General features: G+C 44.7%; 4 gene segments (V, D, J or C); 2 read left to right on the forward strand and 2 right to left on the reverse strand.

Annotated features, from left to right (window-relative positions):
- Positions 1–2868: 2868 nt before the first annotated feature.
- Positions 2869–3584, reverse strand: LOC137308053 (T-cell receptor alpha chain V region 2B4-like). The segment is given in 2 exon segments: positions 2869–3450; positions 3531–3584. Coding segments are annotated over 2 exon segments (618 nt in total).
- A 3412-nt stretch (positions 3585–6996) lies between these two features.
- On the forward strand, positions 6997–7808 carry LOC137308026 (T cell receptor alpha variable 9-2-like). The segment is given in 2 exon segments: positions 6997–7069; positions 7447–7808. Coding segments are annotated over 2 exon segments (435 nt in total).
- Positions 7809–10619: 2811 nt separating this feature from the next.
- On the forward strand, positions 10620–15774 carry LOC137308027 (T cell receptor alpha variable 38-1-like). The segment is given in 4 exon segments: positions 10620–10670; positions 12576–12750; positions 14614–14703; positions 15449–15774. Coding segments are annotated over 4 exon segments (642 nt in total).
- Positions 15775–24621: 8847 nt separating this feature from the next.
- LOC137308028 (T-cell receptor alpha chain V region 2B4-like) lies at positions 24622–25336 on the reverse strand. The segment is given in 2 exon segments: positions 24622–25202; positions 25283–25336. Coding segments are annotated over 2 exon segments (618 nt in total).
- Between the last annotated feature and the right edge of the window lie 208 nt (positions 25337–25544).

Below are 25544 nucleotides of genomic sequence, written 5' to 3' on the forward strand. Positions count from 1 at the left end.
AGTGAATCCATATTAGCATGATAGGTCCTTTGTTCATATACAAATTCAGTCTAAATGTGCAACTGATTTACTTAACTAGATTCCAGCAACGCTTTGAGGAAATCTGAATAAACTGGACAAGGCTTTATGTAAACACACGGTTTATGTTCCTGGTTCCTGCACACAATAAGCGCGTTCGATTACTGTGATATACGAGCTGCTGCCTTTGTCTGGTGTGTGCAGCTCCTTGAACGGCTGGAACTCAATGTCAAACTCGGGCAAAATTTCTGCCGCATTATTTTGCAGTTGCAAACTGGTCTAAATGACTTAAACACATCTTTGCACTCTGTTGAGGAAGTATCCATCCCAAACGGACCAGAGGAAACCTTCCCCCGACGCCCTATCTGTTGCTATCGGCTTGTTGTATCTTTGGATGTATTTTAATTCAACACCTTCTGGTGACATGTTTAGAAGGTTCCTATTTCTCGCCACACTGCCCGCTATCCCGTTGACCATGTCACATTCCAGCATTGTTTTTTGTACGAGGCTCCCTCCGGTTGCTGTTACCGTGGATATCAGCCCGCAGTAATACACACGCTGTCAGACAGCCACAGGACGCGGACCGTGCATTTCCCCTAACTTTTCAAAGTGTCGAGAGAGGCTGAAAATCGAGTCCCTGCGTCCACTGTTCGGAAAACATCTCCGAAGGACGTGCAGTTGACGAGGAATGTGGGGAATTTGCCCCAGCCCTGATGGTACAGTTGTAAGTATTATGAAGCATCTGTGATCGAATAGCTGCAACTAATGGTCCCCGTGTCTCTTTCAAAGTGCAGCGCTGCCACCGACCTTTGTGAGACCGAGTCTGCACAACTAACACCTGAGAAATTTTGCTGTACATAACGTTAAGCTTTCATCATCATTTTATTATAATTAACATCACAAGGATAGTGGAGTAAATTGCAAATAGGGAGAAAACTTCAGTGAAAGGAAGATTATCTGTGTCAATAACACGCGCAAGAGGGAGATTGTGGAACGGTTAACTTTACCAGTTAAGAGAGCCACAGCTCTGACCAATACATAAAAAGTAACATCCTACATGTTTGCAGCGAGTTGATGGCAGATTTGAACAGAACGGGTTGAACGTGGAATTCTTTTGAGTCAAGAGTTGGGAAGATGTTGAGCAATATCCGGCCTCTCTGCCAATTGGCTTGTTCCTGACAGAGTCAGCAGGGAAACATCCAATCAGCTCACAGGGTTTTTTTCTCCAATTCATCCAATCAGCTGATAGCTCCTTTGTTCTCCTATGCAGCCAATCAGCTTACCCGCCGTTTGTTCACCAATTCATGACGGGCAGATGTGAGGAAGACGTGGGCGGGGCATTGTTACCGCAAGGTTTGTCTCGAGAATGTGCTGTCGATAACGGGTTTGATCAGAGACACCGTCAGTCAGGATGCAGTCAGCCGCCGAATGAGCGCAATTTACGGTTCATAAAGTCCTACATCACAGAAGGAGCCCATTCGGCCCATCTTGAATGTTCCCGAACTATCCATTTAGTTCCCACTTCCCTGCTCTTTCCCCATATCCCTGCAAATGTTACCTTTGAAGGAAAGTTTCAAAAATAGTTAGGTTCTAGACATGTTCAATGAACCTTTATCGGTCACGTTCATGAATGTTTGTTTAATTTATGGCAGTGAAGAGGGTGATAGATCACCGAGAACATTCAGTTCATTCTCGAGAAACAATTGTGTTTACACGGCGATGGCAGCTCTGTTGGGTAGATTTCATCTGGTCTTCATTTTTCGTGTAATCGGTAAAGCATTCAAAAAGAATCTGTTTACCATTTGGCTGGAATCGTTTTGAGAGGAGATTTCCCTTCTGTTTGCGATGTCGCTAACACAAAGAGACCAGAGCACATCTTCCCCACGTATGCTCCTGTCCATCTTGTCGTTATTTTCGATAAGGATTATAGACGATGACATTTAACCTCTGCCCAGATCAACGTCGTCGAGACAGAGAACTGGAAAATGTTCTCCTTAACCATTGCAAAACAACCGCCGACATAAATTACTTCAAGCTGCTTTATTAAACGCTATATCGTTGATAAAAGTGCAATGAATTGGAAAGTGACATCTTTAAATCAGCGTAAAGAAAACGGGTTACACAAATTACCTAAATTTGTTCTATTAAACTGAGCCCATCTGTAAATGAGGGAACTGCAGTAAGTAGTTTCGTGTGACGCGACCTGAAAGGCGAGGGAGGTTTTTATACAGCGGCTGCCGCGTTTCCACTCAGCGTGCGGCTCTATCGCACAGTAATAGACTGCGGTATCTGCAAACTCCGTGCTGTTAATGACCAATTGGCCGCGTTTGTCCGCAGTGGAAAGGTACAATTCAAAACGGCCTCCGCTCTCTTTGCCAGACGAGATTCGCCTTATTAGCCACTCCAGTCCCTGACTGGTTTTCTGCTTGTACCAATGCATGGCGTTAAAGCTGGATATGTCATAACTACAGTTTATCTGCACCGAATCCCCGATCCGGACTGTTTTCGAAGCGGGAGATTGCAGCACTCGGTCCGCGAGACATCCACCTGTGAAAACATTCAGACAATGAAACACTGGAACACAGTGAATAAAACATATTCCCGGTTATTGAGTCCAAATCCTGAACCTACTTGTTAGCAGCACCACAATGGCGGGTAATACATTCGCTTGTATCGAGTAGCACATCCTCGCAATTAAGATGTAAATAAGAAAACGGCACACAGCTCACATCAGATGATCTCGAACCGAGTGAACACAGTGAACAGTCGGAGAAACAAAGTCAGCGCCGCTCAGTTAAAGTCTCAGTCACGTGTGTCTGCTGCTTTTCGATTGGCTGGTAATAGCTATTATTCACACAAGATGTGCGTAGGCAGTTTGTTGATCTGCTCTCACTTCTCCTGGGTTCACATCTGGACCTATCAATTGTCCAATGGGCAACTCACTCGTCTTGAGGTGGGACGTGAGTTGAGTCCCATCCCTTTGTGTTAGTCTCTCTCTAAAGAGAGATGCCTGGCGCTGAATGATTGGAAACAAGTCAAACTCTTTCACCGGACTCGACCGTCCAATAGATGAGCCGGGGTGATTGTAACGGAATCTACCAAAGTGTTGCTCAGAGAGGAGATATTGTACGAGAGCTGCGCCATTTCCCTCACCGTGGCTCAAGGCACAGTAATAGATTGCGGTATCCGCCAACTCTGCCTGGTCGATGCCGAGAGTGCTCAGTCTTTGATCCCTGTCGGTGTAGATCTTAAACCGGCCTTGCTGGTCCTCTCCTTTGAATCCACAATGAATGAATACCGGGGCCTCGCTCACCAGTCGGCTGTACCAACAGATGCTATTGGTCGTGTTGAACTCGCACGGAATCCTGACGGGATTTCCTTCCACTGCGAACTCTTCGGCAGGCTGAGAAATCTGGGCGAAACTCGGAGCATCTTTGGACACAATTTGAGAATTGTTAGATTCAAACAGTTTTATAAAGTACGGTGATTGGAATGATATGTGAAATACTCACAGGTCACGAACAACAGGAACACTTTTATTACGCCCATGGCTGTCTTTCTTTTCTCCGATCGTTGACGACAGGTTTATAATTCTCGAGTTCAGCTGATTGTGGTTATTTTGGAGACTGCAACTCATCAATGCGCACGCGCAGAATCATGCCGCAGACTCCGCCTCTTCACAGCTGCAATGGGTCCGAAGCATCTCTTTCGCCTTCTGGGATTCCATGTTCAAATCGGGGCAATGATTCCCGCCTTTGGAGACCGGGGGTGGGAATGAATCCCGTATCTGGTTATTATAACCGGGAAGCACAGGATTGTTAATGGTGACAGAAAACTTCCCAGCATTAAAGGGTATTTCTGATGGACAATGGACATTGGGGGAACTCTGTGCTCGGAAGTTTTTTTTAAAGAGCACAGTCACCGCGTTGTGAAATCTGTTCATTGTGTATAAACTTTTTCTAACACGGCAAAATACTGTGATCAAATTAACCTTGTGTACAGGCCGCGATCAAACATTCCTAAAAACTGACATGGTTTACCCATCTCGGGGCGTCAGCTGACCGACGCAGCAGTTTATTACTGTGCGCGGAGACTTACAGTGCGGGAAAGCAGTTGTACCCTCGTAAAACAACTGCCGCCCTTGTGCAGATTAAAGGTAGAGTGAGTCCAGAGGGAGCAGCAAGAAACATGTGACTGTGGGAATTTTGACACTGTTCGGATACTGGATGAAAACAACCAGTTAGTGTATCTATGGGACAGTTTCCACCGCTCATTCATGTGTTGCAGCGATACTGATCGCAGATGTTGCTGAACATAAGACCAACTTCATGTTAAATCCTGCTTATTCCGTTTTATTTAATCGCTCAACCAAAACTGTTGAATGAAGTTAGTGGTTATTAGTATAATATAAACCACAGAGATGCCGATGAGATGCCGACTATTAATTACTATGTCACATGGAGAAGATGCAGATCTGTCTCATGATTCCCACATATCCGATATGGGATGTGAATTAAATCAACTGCTGATATTCTAAACTTGTCTCTGAGCTCCCGTTATTATCTTTTATCTATAATAAATGCGAGTTCAACTCACCGACGAATATAATTCCGCAAGTGGACCTCACCTGTTCTCCTTGAGTGTTATGTTTTATTTCCATTTGCAGAACGTCCCCTGTGACTCTCACTGTGGATGCGGAATTATTCGTTTTGTTTATCTGTGTGCGAGCGCCCTCTAGTGAGCACTAATTTGAACTTTCAGTGTTGTTTTTTTTTGCACGGGATGCGCAAAATTGCTGCATCAGTGTGGTGTTCATGAAACAGAAATACACGGCGGTTTTGGAGATCGTGGCATTGCCGATGATTAGCTCGGAAATCTTATTCGTTTTATTAAACATGGAAGAGAACCGATTAGTTATGCTGGTGTTCCTGTATCCGTTCAACCGATAATATGAAGCATGTACTGTGGAGGAAGCCCGGGGTGCTGACTGTACCAGTAAATGTAAGGGGTACTGTCTCCTGTTCACAAGGTGCACGTTAGTGTGACGTTACTTCCATCTTCAACCATCATTTCAGGAACCGGTTTCATTGTGTCTTTGGCGGCGCTGATCAGTTGCGCTCGGAGCTGATGGAGCGGAAATGACGATGCTTGGGTCTTACGAAGTAAGCACGCAAACTGCCTCTGCTGACCGATCAAGAGACTGGGAGTGAAATGAAGGGAATCGACAGATCAGAAATAATGAGCGGGTTTCATCAGTTCTAATTTAGATCGTTGACAGACAATATCCGGGCACACGTGCTTTTATATATGATCCAAAGACCCTCAATCCCCTCAATTACCTCATTCCAAACCGGATTAAAAAGAATGCACAGCAGAGGGCGCCAACCGCACGCATGCTAATTAAGAGTCACATCGTGCAAACACTAAACCAATTGCGGTCGTAGCAGGAGTTACGTCACAATCAGGCCGGCCCCCTGCAGTGTGTGGGTGGAACAATGAGCTGAAGAGGCACCAGGTTTCCTCTCTCCATCTCAATCTCCGGCTCATTCAATTCCCAGTCACTGTGAGACATGTTTCTAATAATACTGGCGGCAGTGTTGGACAGTAAGTACCGGATTGTATTAAAGAACACATGTTTGCAGATTGATTCACAGAGCTTGTCGGAGTTAGTTCAATTACCGATCAGAAATATCTCTATGATAGACAGCTGGGTAGATGGAAGGTTACACACTCACACAGATAGACACACATTTAGTTCGATTCTGTTTAAACTTGACTGTTTTTTGCCCTATCTTCATAGACGGACTATGTGCAGATCGAGTAACTCAGTCTCCGTGGGCAAGAGAAGTGTCGGAAGGAGGATCGGTGCAGTTAGATTGCGAATATACAATCTCGGCTATTAACGCCATGCAATGGTATCGGCAAAAACCGACACAGACTCCAAGATGGATAATTAGCAAAGTAGCAGGACTGAAGGAAGACGAAATCTCAGGACGATATCTGGCGGCTCTTAACGAGTCCAAAAAGTACGGTTACCTCAATATAAGCAGCCTGAGTGTGGAGGACGGGGCGGTCTATTACTGTGCAGTAAGGCACAGCGTCCGATAAAAGCAAAGGCCCCGTACAAAAACTTCAGCGAGTATTTACAGCTCCATTAGGGTCTGGATGGTAACAGATAACCGGTGTTTGGTGAGCTGTGATCAGGTTCGCGAGGTACTTGTGTCCGCCTCTTTACCAGTAATCATCTGATGGTTTGTAGCACGAAAACTTCAAACGGATCTCAAACGGAATTATTAATTCTGTTTAAAACAGCCCGCGTGAGGCGAGGTTACCGTGAGCGCCTTCAACCGCTCAATGCTAATAGCTATTTTCAGGTATTAAAAGATTAACTTTGCATCCTCCTTCTTTCTTTCTTTTATTAATTTTCTATGTAATGATCTCTCCTACATATGATTAAGAGAGAGATAGGCAACCACACCGAGGCGCGCACATACATGCAGAATACTCTGAGCCATTTCCGAGGACCAGGGAGCTGTTTTATCTATGTTATCACCAATATTGTGTGGAGCGCACGCTCCCTGTCTGACAAGGGATTCCCAGAAGGGAATTGGATACATACCAGAAGAGGAAAAAGTTGCACGGCAATGTGGTTGTGGAACTAATTGGTAGCTCTTTCAAAGAGCCGGCATAGGCATGATTGGCCGAATGACCTCATTCTGTGCTGCACGATTCTCCGATTCCATCGAAAGAGGACAGAAGAAAAATCAAAGAGACACTAGGGGGCGACATTGGCCCAGGCGAACGATCACCATGTCGTTCCAGGTTGTGGCCATTTGTTGGCTCCGTGGAACGAATTTCCTTAGTCTCTCGGTCGCTGTTTGCTACATGTAAAATATCACCAACTGTTCCCCGGTAACACTAAAAACAGCTCAGTACGGTCTATATAAAATGGCACTGCTACTTGCAGTGAACGAAAACATGAGGGGTGGGAATAATTCCTCTGTTCACAGAGTGCAGCGAATCGTAAATCCTTCCGCGGAGATTTCCTCAGGTCTCCATCTCTAAATGAACCCAAAATACGTTCTTTGTGAAATTAAGTTTTACACACACGCAGAGACCAAAGCAATCTCCCCCACGCCTACCCCGCCCCTCCCTGACGGCGTGACATCGTCACAAACGAATGTGACGAGGTTATGCCAGTCACAGGTTTAATAGTTCAGTCTGGCACTGGTGGCAGTGTTTGCGACTGCAGAGAAGTGGTAAATGCTCACATTGTGAACCCCTGAGAGTGCTGTGTTTCCCTGTTTATTTCAGTGGGGTTTTGGCCTTGTTTACGTTGTGTAAGTACACGTGGAATCCGAGTACAAAAAACACCAAAAGGTCCGGTTAGTGGGGCGGATATCTGTAAATGTTCAATTTCTCTTGCAGCCGACAGCGTTGGTGGCGATTCCGTTCATCAAGACTATTCGGCCAGGACGGTGCGGGAAGGAGATATGGTGACGCTGAATTGTAGTTTTACAACAACAAATACCGACCCTAATATTTTCTGGTACCGGCAGTTTCCCGGTCGGGCGCCGGTAAATGTGTTGCTTATTACCAAATATGACACGTTCCCAACCGACTTCGCCAAGGAACGTTTTACGGCAAAGCTGAACGCAGAGGAGAGCGCGGTTTGGCTGAGAATTTCCGAGGTGGAGCAGTCAGACAGTGCTGTGTATTACTGCGCTCTGAGACCCACAGCTGCAGAGCTCCGAGCTCGTCCTGTACAAAAACTGCAGCACTGTGTGTAAACCAAGCAGTGTGTAAGGCCGGACTACGCGTCTGTAATGGTCCGAATAGGACAGTTACTATCAGCACACAATATCCCCACAGGGCAGCTCCCATCGGGTCTGAATAGAGGAGTCCGAATTTAGATTTAATTTATTCTTCAGTGAGGGACGAACAGGAGAAACCTCGCACACGTTTAATAGACCAACCGACCGTGTAATGTGTTCAAGTTTCCCCGCTTCACTGCATTTTTCATCTTTTTCACACCACATAAACCAACACAAAATATGCAGCTTTGCTGAGATTTGGGGTTTAATCAGCGGGCTCTAACCCATCACATTGCTGAGTGTTTGTTTAATTTCTGCCGGTGTGTGACGGCTCACCGCGAGCATAAAGTTCATTGTCCTCCAACATTTGCGTTTACACCGAGGTGTCCGCTCTCTGGGGGAGATTTCCTCTGGTCGCTATTTCTAGCGACACAGTGAACGCATTCGAAAAGAACGCGTAACGATTCCACCAACCTCGCTCTGTTTGCGATGTCGCTAACACACAGAGACCAGAGGGAATCATCCTCTTGTGAGTCCACAGGAGAAGGCTCAACAAACCCGACCCCTGTCAACCTCCTCAGTCTGATTAGTGACAGCGAATGAAATAAACTGAACATCTTCATCTGCATTCAAACAATATTTTTGTCACTTTGGGGCGGCTATCCTTGCATCAGAGATCAGCTTTCTCTCTGAGCAAACTCTCTCTCAGATCAATTAGAGATTGAACTGTCTCTCGAGTCAATTAGAGATCAAGCTGTCTCTTTTTATTCGTGTTGCAGGATGTGACGTCATTATCTCAATTCTCTGAAATCAACACATGCTTGTGGTTCAAGCAGTGACATCAGACCAGCCCCAGCCGGCGCTCTCAGCTCCTTCCGTTTGATTTTCTGCAGGCTTCTGAGGCACAAAAAGCCCCTCGAATTCCGAAGCAGCAGCAATGCGGCTCCCTGTTCTCAGTGTGGTGTGTGTGACATTCATTTTCGGTAAGAAGGTTGAATCTTTTAAAAGGGGTTCATTGCTGGAGGAAAAGAGTTGAAAAGCATAGAAGTTAGGTTAAACTTGTATAGAACCTTGCTTCGACCTCACTTGGTATATCGTGCATAGTTCTGGTCTCCATTTTACAAAAAGGCAATAGATGGACTGGAGAAGGTGAAAAAACTTACTCGGCTGATGCCAGAACTGAATGGTTACAACTATCAGCAAAGATTGAACTGGCTGGGCTTCATTTCTTTAAAAGGGGAAGGCTGAGGGGTGACCGAACAGAGGGCTTTAAAAAGTATGAAGGAAATGGATAGGGTAGACATGGAGAAAATGTTTCCGCTGGTGGGAGTATTCAAAATTAGTGGTGATAAATATCAGATAGTCACTAATATATACAGTAAGGAATTCAGAAGGAACTTCTTTCCCCAAAGAGTGGTTAGAATGTGGAACTCGCCGCCACATTGAGTGGTTGAGGCGAATAGCGCAGATGCATTTAAGCGGACGCTGGATAAGTACGTGAGGGAGACAGGAATAGAAGGTTAGATGAAGTGGGACGGGAGGAGGCTTGTCTGGAGCACAAACATCGGCATAGACCAGTTGGGCCGAATGGCCTGTTTCTGTGCTCTAAAGTCTATGTAATTCTATGTAAAACTCACTCCGCATTTAGATACATTTTCACCGTCAGTTCAGTTTGAACTTTTAATCGATGATTTCCGCTTTCTTTTACCGTGTGTTCCAGATTTGAGCGATGGCGTTTCTGTTACTCAGCGGGAGTCCTCGGTCACACAGACAGAGGGTGAGGCTGCCACTTTAAACTGCACCTATACCAACGATGGTGATTACTTATTCTGGTACCGCCAATACCCAGGCAGAGAACCCGAGTTTGCAGTCCGGAGGCACACGAACGGCGGTAATGAATATCAGGCAGATTTCGCCAAAAGCCGTTTTTCTGATACAGTCCTGAAGTCGGACAAGTTGTACCGTTTGAGGATCTCGGAGCTGCAGCTGTCTGACACCGCGGTGTATTATGTGCACTGAGTCTCACAGTGATGGGAACGAACGAAAGCCTCGTACAATAACTGTCGCAGGTTTCTGGGTCACAGACTCTGTCTGTTGCGGGCTATTTATGACTGCGTGTCAGGCACTTACACGTGAATGTATTCCTGTGCGCGGAGTCCCCGAGCAGACAGCTCACTTAAACCGTTCACATCGAAACAAATTCCTTCGGATTATTGTGTTAACTGTGTGAGGGCAGAATGTGGTTCCGTTTATTGGTGTATACCAGGGAACTCGCCATTCCCATTGAGAATACCCACACCCACAGGTGGATTTGAATTGGTTATAACGGTGCACTCTTGCTTCGGATGTAACACATGGCAACGGCCAAAAAATGATTGGTTTAAAATATCAATCTGCAGTGTCGGCAGAGGTCGGCCAGGTGGAGAAAACCCCAATAATTCCAATCACTTCATTAAACGTTTCTCAATATTAAAGACACTTACATATTAAAACTAAGAAGCTCCAATATATGCAGTTTCTTAGTGGTCATATTCAGGGGAAGATTAGAAGCTGATGAACAAACAATAATGGACTAATAATCTATAAGAACAGACATGGCATGTTCTCGGCACTGGGCCACATAGTCAGAGGACGGACTGAATGCAAAAGACTAATAGAGAACGCATCAGAAAAGATGCGGTAGCGAGATAAAAACCGTGAAAAGAACAATGTACAAAGACGAGAGAGCGTCGCGCAAGATGACTTAATGGATTGAAGTGTTAGGTATTAATTAAAACTAACCAGAGCATGTTGGCATGTTACGATCACGTTAGCAAGACGTTACTAAAACTATGGAAGGTACAACACACCAAAGTTGAGGGGACTTAAAGGATAGGAGCTTGAGGCAGTCAAGGAAGAACATGAAATCAACGCTGCTCTTCATAGGAAACGGGTAATATCGCTTCGATTATATCTATTGCCTCAGCTGGTAAGATTGTTAGCAATCTGACGTATTAACTGTGCTCTGTCTTGTAATAAAAAAATACAACTATTTAATTTCCACAACAGTTTGGTATAGTCTCCTTCTGAATATCTTACAACAGTTGCGCGGAAACAGTCGTTCGCCGAATTGAAGCCAAAATTCTAAGGGAGAAATTCTAAATTATTCCACTGGATGGCACCAAATCCATAGGAAACACACGGGTGCATCTGCATGCTCACTCCGATCTGTGCCCGTGGCACGCAGGAGCTCGCTCACATGCAGAGTCGGCCATTAACTGCTGAACTAAGGTTGCTGCAGATAACGTCACCCTTTGGTTGGTCTGGAACTTGTCTACCAGTAACTCCATGTTTTTAAATCTTTTTGTGTTCCCAGAAAGCACTCGGGTTAAATTGGTGAGTTCACCTGCCCTCAGAGGAGTGGATTCGCCATCCTGCCTCTATCTCAATCGACGAACCCTGCGTAAAAAATACAGAGTCTGGTCACTTCTACAAGGTCAAAAACCGGTTCTGTAAATAACTTCACAATCGGGTTTAAGATGATCTGATGAGATATGTGCAAATCCATTGGTAAAAATGGTCCATGTATCTGATTGGAGCAGCTTAGTCTGACTGACGAACTCCTCGAGTGAGGACGCTTCACCGGTGAAAATGCAGGTTTGAAGACCATTGAAAATCCGAGTAAACAATGGAAGGGCCCAGGAATGGCTCAGGAATTGTGTGTCACGAGGAGTGACTCACAGAAAGTATTTCAAAAAAATATTCTCGGGATGTGGATGTCACTGGCAAGGCCGGCATTTATTGACCATTCCTAGTTGCCCTGAGAAGGTGATGGTGGGACTTTTTCTTGACGCGCTGCAGTCTTACGGTTTGATACACTGATTCACTTCAGGAGGCAGTTAAGGGTCACCCAGGTTTATTGTGAGACTGGAGTCGCAAGAGATAAGGCCGGATAAGGACGGCAGGTTTCCTTCCCCTAAAGGGACATTCGAGAACAAGTTGGATTTTTTAGAACACTCTGACAGTTTCACGGCCACTTTTACTGATACCAGTTTTTTATGTCCAGATATTTATACGCTGAACTCACGTTCTCTGGATTACGAGTCTCGGAACACACCCACTGCATTGACATACTCTGTGAGAAAGTTACAAGCAACTCACATTGGAACAGGAAAGGAAAATCGCGTCTGTTTTAATCACATTCCATTACATTTCGATGGATTTGTTTGTTAGTCGATTGTGGCTTTCGTCTTATGTACATGTAAACTTTCTGTGGAATGAATATAGCGTGGGTTTGTCGGCCAGGACACCGAGAGAATTAATTTGCGACGTTTTTACGCTTTTGCAAAATGTGCAGGATAAACGACATTCTTCACAAATTCATTCTCAATGATCCTTCGTACCTTAGAATACAAAAAAGGTGATTCAGCCGCTCAAATCTGCACTTTCGTTCTCGCTCCTCACACCCTTCAACAAACCTCTAAATCCCCAATGTGCTTCATTTTTGATACAATTCACGCAGAGTGAGTCACTTAACACGTTCTGGCAAAACATTCGACATTCTTACCTCCTCTGTAAATAATGTTTTCTGACCATTAAAATGTCTCTTTCTCGGAGTGATATTTCCCTCTGGATTTAATTTTATTCGTCCGTCTGTTTCCACAGGGACCAGTAAAGTTTCTTCTTTCCTTTCCTTTGGTTCAATCTGCGATTCACCTGTTGGGTTGATGACCGGTCACCTCCTGCTGTGATTTCCTGGATTAGGTGTCCAATCTGCTCAGAGATTCTCTCCGCTCAAAACGACGCCCTCAGTCTGTCGGCAACGACAATAGCGGCAGCTCTGGGCTGGAAAGAGGTTGGGAATTTGACTCAGTTAATGACTCGGCAATGGAGGACCGCGGCTCCCACAATCCACAGCGGCAGAGAAAAGTCAATATCTGTGACACCAGGCGCGCGGCACTCTGGGGAACTGTTCGCACATGCGCACCTCACCAATTTTTTTTAACCCAACGCTTTTTAAAATTCTCTCGCATGTGAGACTTTCACTTTTATCGAACAAGATGGGGCAGTTATTTTGATGGAAACTGAAGGCACTTTTCGTTTCGATCGACCCGTTTTATGTAAATTAACGGCAGACATGCGCAGTGTATTACAACATACAAACATGGTCGACTGCACGTGGAGAAAACATGGCCCACTGCACGTCACACAAAGAAGGCCGACGGTTGGTCAAACAAACATTAACGATTATTCATGTAGCTGTGCAGGTGAATGATTTATTCCTGCGGGATAATTAGTAAAGTAGCAACACTGAAAGGAGACGAAATTTCAGGACAATATCTGAAGACTGTAGACGTGCCTAAATTTTATGGTTACCTCAATATAAACGACCTTCGTGTGGAGGAGGGGAGTTGGTTGAGAGGGTGGAGGTGGGTTGGTGTCTATTATTGTGCAGTGAGGTACAGCGTCAGCTCAAAGAAAAAACGTCAGCGAGTATTTACAGCTTGATTGGGTTCTGGATGGGAACAGTTAACTGGTCCCTGGTTAGCTGTCTTCAGGTTAGCGAACCAGTGGTGTCCGTCTCTTTACCTGCAACCGACTGATGGTCTGTAGCACACACAATTCACAACAGCACTCAAAAGGCAATTTTAGTTCTATTTTAAACAGCCCGCGTGAGGCCAGGTTGCAAGGAACAACCACAACGGGGCAATTTAGAATTATTTTCAAATATTTCAGCGTAACTTTACATCCTCCTTCTCGCTCTCTTTTATTCATCTTTTCTATATAGTTAACTCTCATATATATGTATTATTGAGAGATAGAGACGACCACACTGAGGCGCACAATCACAAGCAGAACACGCCGAGCCACTTCCGAGGACCAGACAGCTGCATTGTCTCTCTTCACAATATTCCAAATCTTTTATGGAATGCAGCCTTCCTATCAAGTAAATAATTCCCAAAGTGAAATTAGATACATACCAGAAAAGTAAAAAGATGTGCAGGGCTTTGGGTAAAGAGCGGAGGAGTGGGAATAATTCGGTAGCTCATTCAAAACGTCGACGAAGGCAAGATGGACTGCACCACGTCCTTCTGCGCTGTAGAACTCTCCGATTCTATGGAATGATCGCAGAAGAAAAGTTAAATAGACGAGTGGTAACATTGACTCAGCAGAAAAGTCACCGCATCATTCTAAGCTTTGCCCATTTGGTGGCTGAGAGTTTGCGTGGCGGAGTTGTCAGACAGCACCGTGTATTACTGCGCTCTGGGACCATCAGCTGCACACCTCCGTGCCCGTCCTGTACAAAAATTGTAGCATTGTGTGTAAATAAAACAGTGTGTGGCCGGACACCTCAGTCTCATTCGTGACAGTGAGATAAATCAACTGAATACCTTCATCTATGTTCAAGCAATAGTTTTGTCATTTTCCTTCCCTCACATCAATTAGAGATTAAACTGCCCCTCAGATCAATTGGAGAGGAAAGTGTCGCTCAATTGAATTTGAAATGGAGCAGTCTGTCAGATCAAATACAGATGAAATTGTCTCTCAATCAAATATCGATTAAGCTTTCTCTAAGATCAATTAGATTTCAAACTCTCTCTCAGGCAAATTAGGCATCATGCTTCCTTTCAGGTCAATTAGAGATCAAGCTGTGTTTTTTATTACGCTCGCTCCCCCTGCTCAACAGGATTTGACGTTATAATCTCAGTTCTCTGAAATCAACACAGACTTCCGGTTAAGGAAGTGACATCAGACCAGCACGAGGTGGGGCTCGTAGCCCCTTCCGTTTGATGTTCCGCAGGTTTCCGCGACACAAGCAGTCCCTCGAATTCCGGAGCAGCAGCAATGCGGCTCTCCGTTCTCGGTGTGGTGTGTGTGACATTAACTTTCGGTAACTAGGTTAAAACTTTTAAAAGGGGTTCATTTTTGAAGGGATATAATTAAAAAGCAGAGGAATTCTATTGTACTTGTTTCGAACCTTGGTTCGACCTTCTTGGAGTAATGTGCACAGTTCTGGTCTCCATATTATAGTAAGGCAATAGAGTCACCGGGGAATGTGCAAAAAAGATTTACAGTGATGATACCAGAAGTGAAAGGTTATATCTATCAACAAAGATTGAACAGGCTTGGTTTATTTTCTCTCGAAAAGAGGAGGCTGAGGGGGGACCTCATGGAGGGCTTGAAAATGATGAATGGATTTGATAGGGTAGATGTAGAGAAAAGGATTCCGCTCATGGGAGTACCTATAACGAGGTGTGATGAATAAAGTAGTCGCTAATAGAACCAGAACGGAATTGGGAAGAAACTTCTTTATTCAGAAAATGGTGAGAATGTGGAACTCGCGACAACACGGAGTGTTTGAGGGGACGAGCATCGATGTATTTAAGAGGAAGCAAGATAATACACGAGGGAGAAAGGAATAGAAGGATATACTGATATGGCGAAATGAAATAGGGAGGGAGGAGGCTCGTTTGGAGCATAAAAACCGGCATCGAGCAGTTGGGCCGAATGGCCTGTTTCTCTGCAGAAAATTCGATGTAAAACTCACTCCGCATTTCGGTAGATTTGCACCTTCATTTCAGTTCAGTTTGAACGTTTAATGATCGATTTTCGTCTTTTTTAACCGTGTGTTCCAGATCTGAGCGATGGAGTTTCTGTTACTCAGCGGGAGCCCTCGGTCACAAAATCAGAGGGAGAAGCTGCCACTTTAACCTGCACCTATTCCACCGATGGTTATTACTTATACTGGTACCGTCAATACCCAGGCAAACAGCTCGAGTTTGCCGTCCGGAGGCACACGAACGGCCGTGTTGAATATCAGGCGGAATTCGCTAAAAGCCGATTTTCTGATACAGTCCGGCAGTCAGACAAGATGTACCGATTGACCATCTCGGAGCTGCTGCTGTCTGACACGGCGGTTTATTATTGTGCAGTGAGTCTCACAGTGATGGGAACGAACTAAAGCCTCGTACAAAAACTGCCGCAGGTTTCTGGGTCACAGACTCTCTCTGGTGCAGACTTATTTTTTTTTACAGCGGGCCAGACACTGTCACGTGAATGCATTCCTGTGCGCGCACAGCCCGAGCAGAAACCACATCAACCTCATATGAAACCTTTCACATCGAATACTGTTTCCATCTCATTATTGCATTAACTGTGTCAGGGCAGAATTTTCTGCTGCTTATTTGTGATTCTCAGGAAAGCCGCTAATCCTTTTGGGAATACAAGCACCTGCAGCTGGTGTGGGGCTGGTTGTCATAAAATCTTACAGCACATAACATAGGGACAGGAATCGGCCATTCAGCCCCTCGAGCGTCTTCCGCCATTCAATGAGATCATGGCTGATTTGTATCCTCACTCCATCCAACCACCTTGGCTCCATATCCTCATGCACTTGGCGAAAGAAATTTAAGGATCTCAGATTTAAATGTATCATTTGAGATAGAATCTACTGCATTTGGTGGGAGAGAGTTCCACATTTCCACCATCCTTTGTGTGAAGAAGTGTTTGCTAACTTGCTTCCCGAATGGCAAGGCTCTGATTTTAAGGTTATTTCCCCTTCCAGGCTCACCCATCATCGGAAAAAATCTCCCTATCTACCCTATCAATTCATTCAAATTCCTAAAAACTTCAATCAAATCGCCTCTTAACCTTCTATATTCCAGGGCATAAAAGCCGAGCCAATGTAATCGCAGACGGAGGCCTGTGCCAGCACTCAGCAAGAGCTAACAATTAGTCCCATTCCCCCTGCTCTTTCCCCAGAGCCCTGCACATTTTTTTCTATTTGAGTAGAAATTCAATTTTCTTCTGAAAGTTACAATTGCATCTACTTCCAATGCCCTTTCACACAATACATTCTAGATCATAAGAACGTACATAATAGTCTCCTGTTCTCCCCCCAGCTTGTTTGCCAATTATTTTAAATCTCTATCATCTATTTACCGACTCCCTTGCCATTGGAAACAGTTTCTCCCTAACAAATCTATCAAACCCCCATATAATTTGAAAATCTTTATTAAACATCCCCTTAACCTTCTCTGCTCTAAGGATAAAAATCGCAGCTTCTCCAGCCGCTACACATAACTGAAGTCCCTCATCCCTGTTACCATTCATGTAAATATCCTCTGTACTCCTTCTAAGGCCTTGACATCCTTCCTAAAGTGTGAAGCACATCCACAGGATGCACTGCAGCTACTCGCCAAGGCTTCTTCGACAGCACCTCCTAAACCCGCTCCCTCTACCACCTAGAAGGACAAGCGCAGCAGGCTCATGGGAACAACACCACCTGCACGTTCCCCTTCAAGTCACACACCATCCCGACTTGGAAATATATCGCCATTCCTTCATCATCGCTGGGTCAAAATCCTGGAACTCCCTTCCTGACAGCACTGTGGGAGAACCTTCACCACACGGACTGCAGCGGTTCAAGAAGGCGGCTCACCACCACCTTCTCAAAGGCAATTGGGGATGGGCAATGAATGCCGGCATCGCCAGCGACGCCCACATCCCATGAACGAATGAAAAAAAAGCCCAGAATTGGACACAATACTCCAGCTGAAGCCTCATCAGTGGTTAATAAGAGTTTACCATAACTTCCTTGCTCTTGGACTCTGTGCCTCGAGTTATGAAGCCAATGACTGCTTGCGATTTTTTCAACAGCTTTATCAACATGCCGGTATAATGCTGCTTCAGATGTACGACAACCAGACAAATGATGATTGGTTTAAAATATTATTGTACAGTAACTCATATACAGGCGTTCACCGAGTTTGGACTGAATGCAAATTTCTCGTTGAAAAATTCGAACCTATTCCATTAGATGGCAGCAAACTCTCAAGAATCACACCGCACCATCTGCCTGGAACGCCGATCTCTGCCCGTGCAAAAGAATCATCGAATCTGACAGCTCAGAAAGAGGATAATCGGCCCATCGCATCTGTACCGACTCCTTGAAGGAGCTATAAAATTAGTCCCACTCGCCTGCTCTTTCCACATAACATTGTAAATATTCCCCTTCAAGTTTTTATACAATTTCCTTTTCAAAGGCTACGATTGAGTTTGATTCCAACACCCTTTCAGGCAGTGCATTCCACACTTAAGGAAGGATGTCAAGGCCTGAAAGAGGGTGCAGAGAAGATTTGCTAGAGTGGTATCAGGAATGAGGGATTTATGTGGAGGTACTGGAGAAGCGATGAATGTTCTCCTTAGAACAAAGAAGGCTGAGAAAAAAATTAATCTCGATGTTCAAAATTATGAGAGTGTTTGATAGAGTGGTTGGGGAGAAACTATTTCCAGTAGCAGAAGAGTCGACACCCAAGAGGACACCGATGTAAGATAACTGGCAAAAACCGAGAGGGGAGACGAGAAATTTGTTTACGCAGCGAGTTGTGATGATCTGGAATGAATTGCCTGAAAGGGTGTTGGAAGCAGTTTCAACAGCAACTTGCAAAAGGGAATTGGATATATACTGGAAAAGGAAAAAAAAAAGCATGTCTATGCGGAATGAGCAGTTGAGTGGGACTAATTGGATAGAACATAAGAACATGAGAAACAGGAGCAAGAGTAGGCCTTCCGGCCCTGCAAGCCTGCTCCGCCATTCAATAAGATCATGGCTGATTTCCTTGCTCAACTCCACTTTCCGGCCCTATCCCCATATCCCTTCATTCTCTCTTTCACGGAGTCAGCAGAGGCATGATGAGCCGATTGGGCTTCTTCTGTGCTGTATGATTCAGCCCACAGGAATTGCACTCTGCGCTGCAGCTGCATCTGACCCTGTTGAAACTGATACGAGCCAAAACAGACCGCAGGCAGTTTTTGTACGAGAGGAGAACTGGATTATAACACTGTGTCGCACTGAAAGAGCGAATGCACAGATATACACCGCCGTGTCACTCAGCTGGAGATCAGTGACGCTTAAAATAGACACTTTTGCCGATGTGCTTAACTCAGAAGTGAAGCGATTCCCAATATTTTTCGCTTTTCCCCGACTGCTGCGGGCACTGCTCCACAAGATCATCTCCGGGGAAGGATCAGGATACTTTCGGTACCAGTGCAGATCATACCAGCTTGCTGTCGTCGAATAGCTACATTGCGTTCTGAACGTCTGGCCCATTTTCAGGACGACAGCCGACCAATTCTGAGACACAGAATCTTCCTGACTCAGATCTGGTGGAAAGATTGAAAGTATTAATTGGAGCTTATTCGTTGGTTTAACAAGAACCTTTGTTTAACGAAGCTTTCTGCTGTAACATCCTTTAAGTATTTACCAAATGCTAAGCAGCTGAGGGTAGTCAGAACGGCGAATTTGAAATGCATGATGTCTGACAATCCCAACCAGCGTGGGTCTCTCGGTGTCGAGCTGATTTCCAATACTCTCCACTTTGCTGGGAAGTTGATTCGGTGTGAGCATTGAGCAGCTCGCGGCATTATTGTGCAATCACAAATCACGTGCTCCAGGTTGAGCCATTTGCGAACGTACGCTAAACAGCTCTTGAGATGATTGGGTATATGAGCGAGAGACCTAGTCTGATTGGATAAACAGCAGTGGCATGTTAATTCATTCTTGGACTGTAGGTGTCGCTGGCGAGACCGTATTTAGTGGCCGTCTCCAGTTGCATTGAGGGAGTGGCTCTCGTTCCATACCATGTGGTTGAATCTTAACTGCCTTGTGAAGTGGCGCATCAAGAAACTCAGTTGTATCGGGGCAACTTGAGATGGGCACTAAATGCTTGTCTTGCCAGCGAAACCCACATCCAGAGAATGAATTTAAAATAGTTCCTGACACAACTCAGCATGTGACTGACCTCACCTCACACTGCTCATTGCATCCCCTCTCCTTCCTTCAGCGTCAGTGGTCGGTTTAATCAGTTATATAATATTCTCGGTGTCATCATCTTGCTTTATAAACAATTATTGTGCCAATTTGGTGACTTGACGCCTCCTCTGTTGTTTCCGATCTTCACATCAGGTCTTTGTCTTTCATTTTCGCCCATTTCCACGGCAGGAACGCCCGGCAGACAACTGGTTTCCCCATATTCAGTTGTCTTATGTGCAATGACTTGATGCAGCAAACGAAGCCTGATCAGACAGGAACTTCACTGAGGAGAAAGGATGGTGTCCATCGCCCCCTGGCAGGTGGTTCAGACATTTTGCGCAGTGCTCAGGGACAGAGTCTTCTCAAGAAAACGCCAGGTCAAAATAAGAAAGGTGAATTTCTTCGTATGTTTGCGATGAGAGGTTAAATTGACTATTCCAAACTTGATGCCAGCAATCCTGAAAGACTTCTTTCGGTAACCAAGAAAGGTAAGACGTTAATGATGGCTTTTATTGTGTCTGGGAAACCTACTGGGAAGGACACCGAGGAGTCTTTGGCAGGGCGATCTGCACAATGCAAACGATAATGTAGAAAGATTTGTTGTTGGTTCTGATCGTGCTCGATTCATGCTGCGTGATCTAAGCGACGCTTGGGAGATTGAAGACTTCCTGATAGATCAATAACGCTGTGCAGATGTTACTCTGGAAGGGCAGGCATATCTTTGAAAAGGAACAGGGAAAAAAATGAAACCAAGACTGATGAGAAGAAAAAAGATGCAGCAGCTTCACAAAAAGCAAACAAAAACGAACTGTGATCCAATTGAGTTAGGTGGTGGTCAAGTGGCGACATGAATTGAATTCTTCTTTTGTATTAGATAACTTGCTTTTCGATGTTGAGATTTTCTATTTTGGAACTAGTACTGAATCCGTGATGCTGAGTTAAAGAGCTCATTTTAAAAGTTTTGGAGTTGAAACAGCAGTGGAAACTCTCAACGTGCATTCCTAATAAGAAGGTACTGCATCGTGTTTTCTTGTGACTTGCCAGCGTTTAAAAAAGTGATTAAAATGGAAGCCACTAAAGGGGCAGTTAGTAGACTTTATAAATCATGTTTACTGCCTGTACCTTGCACCTCCACACTGAATGGGATTTCTCTTCATTTGTTCTATTTTAGACTTCAATATAAATGCTAATTCCTTTGTGATTTAAGTACTATTTTGATACACAAAGACCATTATTTTCTATTGATGCCTTTTATGAGCAGTGACTAACTCAACAGACATACGGTTTCTAACTTCAACGTGAAATGATTGAAAATGCAACGATTTTATTGTTCATTCAGCAGTGTTATGTATTAAATTGATTATAAGATATTTGAGTACTCTGCTACATTCGGTACTGCATTCATGTCGGCAATTCTAATGTCTTCACTCTTCTTCAGCCTTCATATTGAATTAGCCGAATCTGTTATGGTCTGATCAGCACTGTAGCCATGATACATTTGTCAGTCTAGCTGCTGTGTATTTTTCATGTATGAAAAAAAACAATTCAATTGTCAGTAACTGCAGATTTTTCAAAGAAAATTGCTCTAAAAATGTGCACTCAGTTTTCCAGAGCTGTTAAAATATGTAGTTAATAATCTCTGGTTTTTATACAATGAAGGAAGATTGGGAACTCCTGTATGTTAAATATACAATCAGAACAAGCTGACGTCATGCACTTGCTGCTGAAGGTTCCCCAGCACTCTCGCTGTAGTAACCGCGATGATGCTTTTAAAATTGCTGGAAGTATCACTGTACTGAAATTTACTGATTAAACCTCACTCATTCAAACGAGGCAGTGTTTATGCGGGTATTTTATTGTGGTGCAGTAATTAGATAAAAGTATCCTGATATGTTTTCAGATTTCTATGTTGTAAGCATAGGGCCGAATGGCCTCCTCCTGTGCTGTACCTACTATGGTACAATCGCAGGAGAATAGAACTGAATAGATGGCTATTTCAAAGAGCCGGTACAGGCACGATGGGTCGAATGGCCTCTTCCTGTGCTCTCCCTACCATGACACAAAAGCGCAATAAACGGCGATTGATAGAAAGGATAATTCTAGTTTCACGAAATCAACAAGTTGCAAAATTTAAGTGAATCCAATTGACCATGTTAGGTGCTTTGTTCATATACAAATTCAGTCTAAATGTGCATATGGTTTCCTTAACGACATACCAGCAACGCTTTGAGGAAATCTGAATAAACTGGACAAGGCTTTATGTAAACACACGGTTTATGTTCCTGGTTCCTGCACACAATAAGCGCGTTCGATTACTGTGATATACGAGCTGCTGCCTTTGTCTGGTGTGTGCAGCTCCTTGAACGGCGAGAACTCAATGTCAAACTCGGGCAAAGTTTCTGCCGCATTATTTTGCAGTTGCAAACTGGTCTAAATGACTTAAACACATCTTTGCACTCTGTTCAGGAAGTATACACCCCAAAGGGACCAGAGGAAACCTTCCCCCGACGCCCTATCTGTTGCTATCGGCTTGTTGTATATTTGGATGTATTTTAATTCAACACCTTCTGGTGACATGTTTAGAAGGTTCCTATTTCTCGCCACACTGCCCGCTATCCCGTTAACCATGTCACATTCCAGCATTGTTTTTTGTACGAGGCTCCCTCGGGTTGCTGTTACCGTGGATATCAGCCCGCAGTAATACACCACGCTGTCAGACAGCCACAGGACGCGGACCGTGCATTTCCCCATACTTTTCAAAGTGTCGAGAGAGGCTGAAAATCGAGTCCCTGCGTCCACTGTTCGGAAAACATCTCCGAAGGACGTGCAGTTGACCAGGAATGTGGGGAATTTGCCCCAGCCCTGATGGTAAGTATTATGAAGCATCTGTGATCGAATAGCTGCAACTAATGGTCTCCGTGTCTCTTTCAAAGTGCAGCGCTGCCACCGACCTTTGTGAGACCGAGTCTGCACAACTAACACCTGAGAAATTTTGCTGTACATAACGTTAAGCTTTCATCATCATTTTATTATAATTAACATCACAAGGATAGTGGAGTAAATTGCAAATAGGGAGAAAACTTCAGTGAAAGGAAGATTATCTGTGTCAATAACACGCGCAAGAGGGAGATTGTGGAACGGTTAACTTTACCAGTTAAGAGAGCCACAGCTCTGACCAATACATAAAAAGTAACATCCTACATGTTTGCAGCGAGTTGATGGCAGATTTGAACAGAACGGGTTGAACGTGGAATTCTTTTTCGTCAAGAGTTGGGAAGATGTTGAGCAATATCCGGCCTCTCTGCCAATTGGCTTGTTCCTGACAGAGTCAGCAGGGAAACATCCAATCAGCTCACAGGGTTTTTTTCTCCAATTCATCCAATCAGCTGATAGCTCCTTTGTTCTCCTATGCAGCCAATCAGCTTACCCGCCGTTTGTTCACCAATTCATGACGGGCAGATGTGAGGAAGGCGTGGGCGGGGCAGTGTTACCGCAAGGTTTGTCTCGAGAATGTGCTGTCGATAACGGGTTTGATCAGAGACACCGTCAGTCAGGATGCAGTCAGCCGCCGAATGAGCGCAATTTACGGTTCATAAAGTCCTCCATCACAGAAGGAGCCCATTCGGCCCATCTTGAATGTTCTCGAACTATCCATTTAGTTCCCACTTCCCTGCTCTTTCCCCATAGCCCTGCAAATGTTACCTTTGAAGGAAAGTTTCAAAAATAGTTAGGTTCTGGACATGTTCAATGAACCTTTATCGGTCACGTTCATGAATGCTTGTTTAATTTATGGCAGTGAAGAGGGTGATAGATCACCGAGAACATTCAGTTCATTCTCGAGAAATAATTGTGTTTACACGGCGATGGCAGCTCTGTTGGGTAGATTTCATCTGGTCTTCATTTTTCGTGTAATCGGTAAAGCATTCAAAAATAATCTGTTTACCATTTGGCTGGAATCGTTTTGAGAGGAGATTTCCCTTCTGTTTGCGATGTCGCTAACACAAAGAGACCAGAGCACATCTTCCCCACGTATGCTCCTGTCCTTCTTGTCGTTATTTTCGATAAGGATTATAGACGATGACATTTAACCTCTGCCCAGATCAACGTCGTCGAGACAGAGAACTGGAAAATGTTCTCCTTAACCATTGCAAAACAACCGCCGACATAAATTACTTAAAGCTGCTTTATTAAACGCTATATCGTTGATAAAAGTGCAATGAATTGGAAAGTGACATCTTTAAATCAGCGTAAAGAAAACGGGTTACACAAATTACCTAAATTTCTTCTATTAAACTGAGCCCATCTGTAAATGATGGAAGTGCAGTAAGTAGTTTCGTGTGACGCGACTTTAAAGGCGAGGGAGGTTTTTATACAGCGGCTGCCGCGTTTCCACTCAGCGTGCGGCTCTATCGCACAGTAATAGACTGCGGTATCTGCAAACTCCGTGCTGTTAATGACCAATTGGCCGCGTTTGTCCGCAGTGGAAAGGTACAATTCAAAACGGCCTCCGCTCTCTTTGCCAGAAGAGATTCGCCTTATTAGCCACTCCAGTCCCTGACTGGTTTTCTGCTTGTACCAATGCATGGCGTTAAAGCTGGATATGTCATAACTACAGTTTATCTGCACCGAATCCCCGATCCGGACTGTTTTCGAAGCGGGAGATTCAAGCACTCGGTCCGCGAGACATCCATCTGTGAAAACATTCAGACAATGAAACACTGGAACACAGTGAATAAAACATATTCCCGGTTATTGAGTCCAAATCCTGAACCTACTTGTTAGCAGCACCACAATGGCGGGTAATACATTAGCTTGTATCGAGTAGCACATCCTCGCAATTAAGATGTAAATAAGAAAACGGCACACAGCTCACATCAGATGATCTCGAACCGAGTGAACACAGTGAACAGTCGGAGAAACAAAGTCAGCGCCGCTCAGTTAAAGTCTCAGTCACGTGTGTCTGCTGCTTTTCGATTGGCTGGTAATAGCTATTATTCACACAAGATGTGCGTAGGCAGTTTGTTGATCTGCTCTCACTTCTCCTGGGTTCACATCTGGACCTATCAATTGTCCAATGGGCAACTCACTCGTCTTGAGGTGGGACGTGAGTTGAGTCCCATCCCTTTGTGTTAGTCTCCCTCTAAAGAGAGATGCCTGGCGCTGAATGATTGGAAACAAGTCAAACTCTTTCACCGGACTCGACCGTCCAATAGATGAGCCGGGGTGATTGTAACGGAATCTACCAAAGTGTTGCTCAGAGAGGAGATATTGTACGAGAGCTGCGCCATTTCCCTCACCGTGGCTCAAGGCACAGTAATAGATTGCGGTATCCGCCAACTCTGCCTGGTCGATGCCGAGAGTGCTCAGTCTTTGATCCCTGTCGGTGTAGATCTTAAACCGGCCTTGCTGGTCCTCTCCTTTGAATCCACAATGAATGAATACCGGGGCCTCGCTCACCAGTCGGCTGTACCAACAGATGCTATTGGTCGTGTTGAACTCGCACGGAATCCTGACGGGATTTCCTTCCACTGCGAACTCTTCGGCAGGCTGAGAAATCTGGGCGAAACTCGGAGCATCTTTGGACACAATTTGAGAATTGTTAGATTCAAACAGTTTTATAAAGTACGGTGATTGGAATGATATGTGAAATACTCACAGGTCACGAACAACAGGAACACTTTTATTACGCCCATGGCTGTCTTTCTTTTCTCCGATCGTTGACGACAGGTTTATAATTCTCGAGTTCAGCTGATTGTGGTTATTTTGGAGACTGCAACTCATCAATGCGCACGCGCAGAATCATGCCGCAGACTCCGCCTCTTCACAGCTGCAATGGGTCCGAAGCATCTCTTTCGCCTTCTGGGATTCCATGTTCAAATAGGGGCAATGATTCCCGCCTTTGGAGACCGGGGGTGGGA

The sequence above is a fragment of the Heptranchias perlo genome, unplaced genomic scaffold, assembly GCF_035084215.1.
Source record: "Heptranchias perlo isolate sHepPer1 unplaced genomic scaffold, sHepPer1.hap1 HAP1_SCAFFOLD_118, whole genome shotgun sequence".
In the NCBI taxonomy this organism is placed as follows: Eukaryota; Metazoa; Chordata; class Chondrichthyes; order Hexanchiformes; family Hexanchidae; genus Heptranchias; species Heptranchias perlo.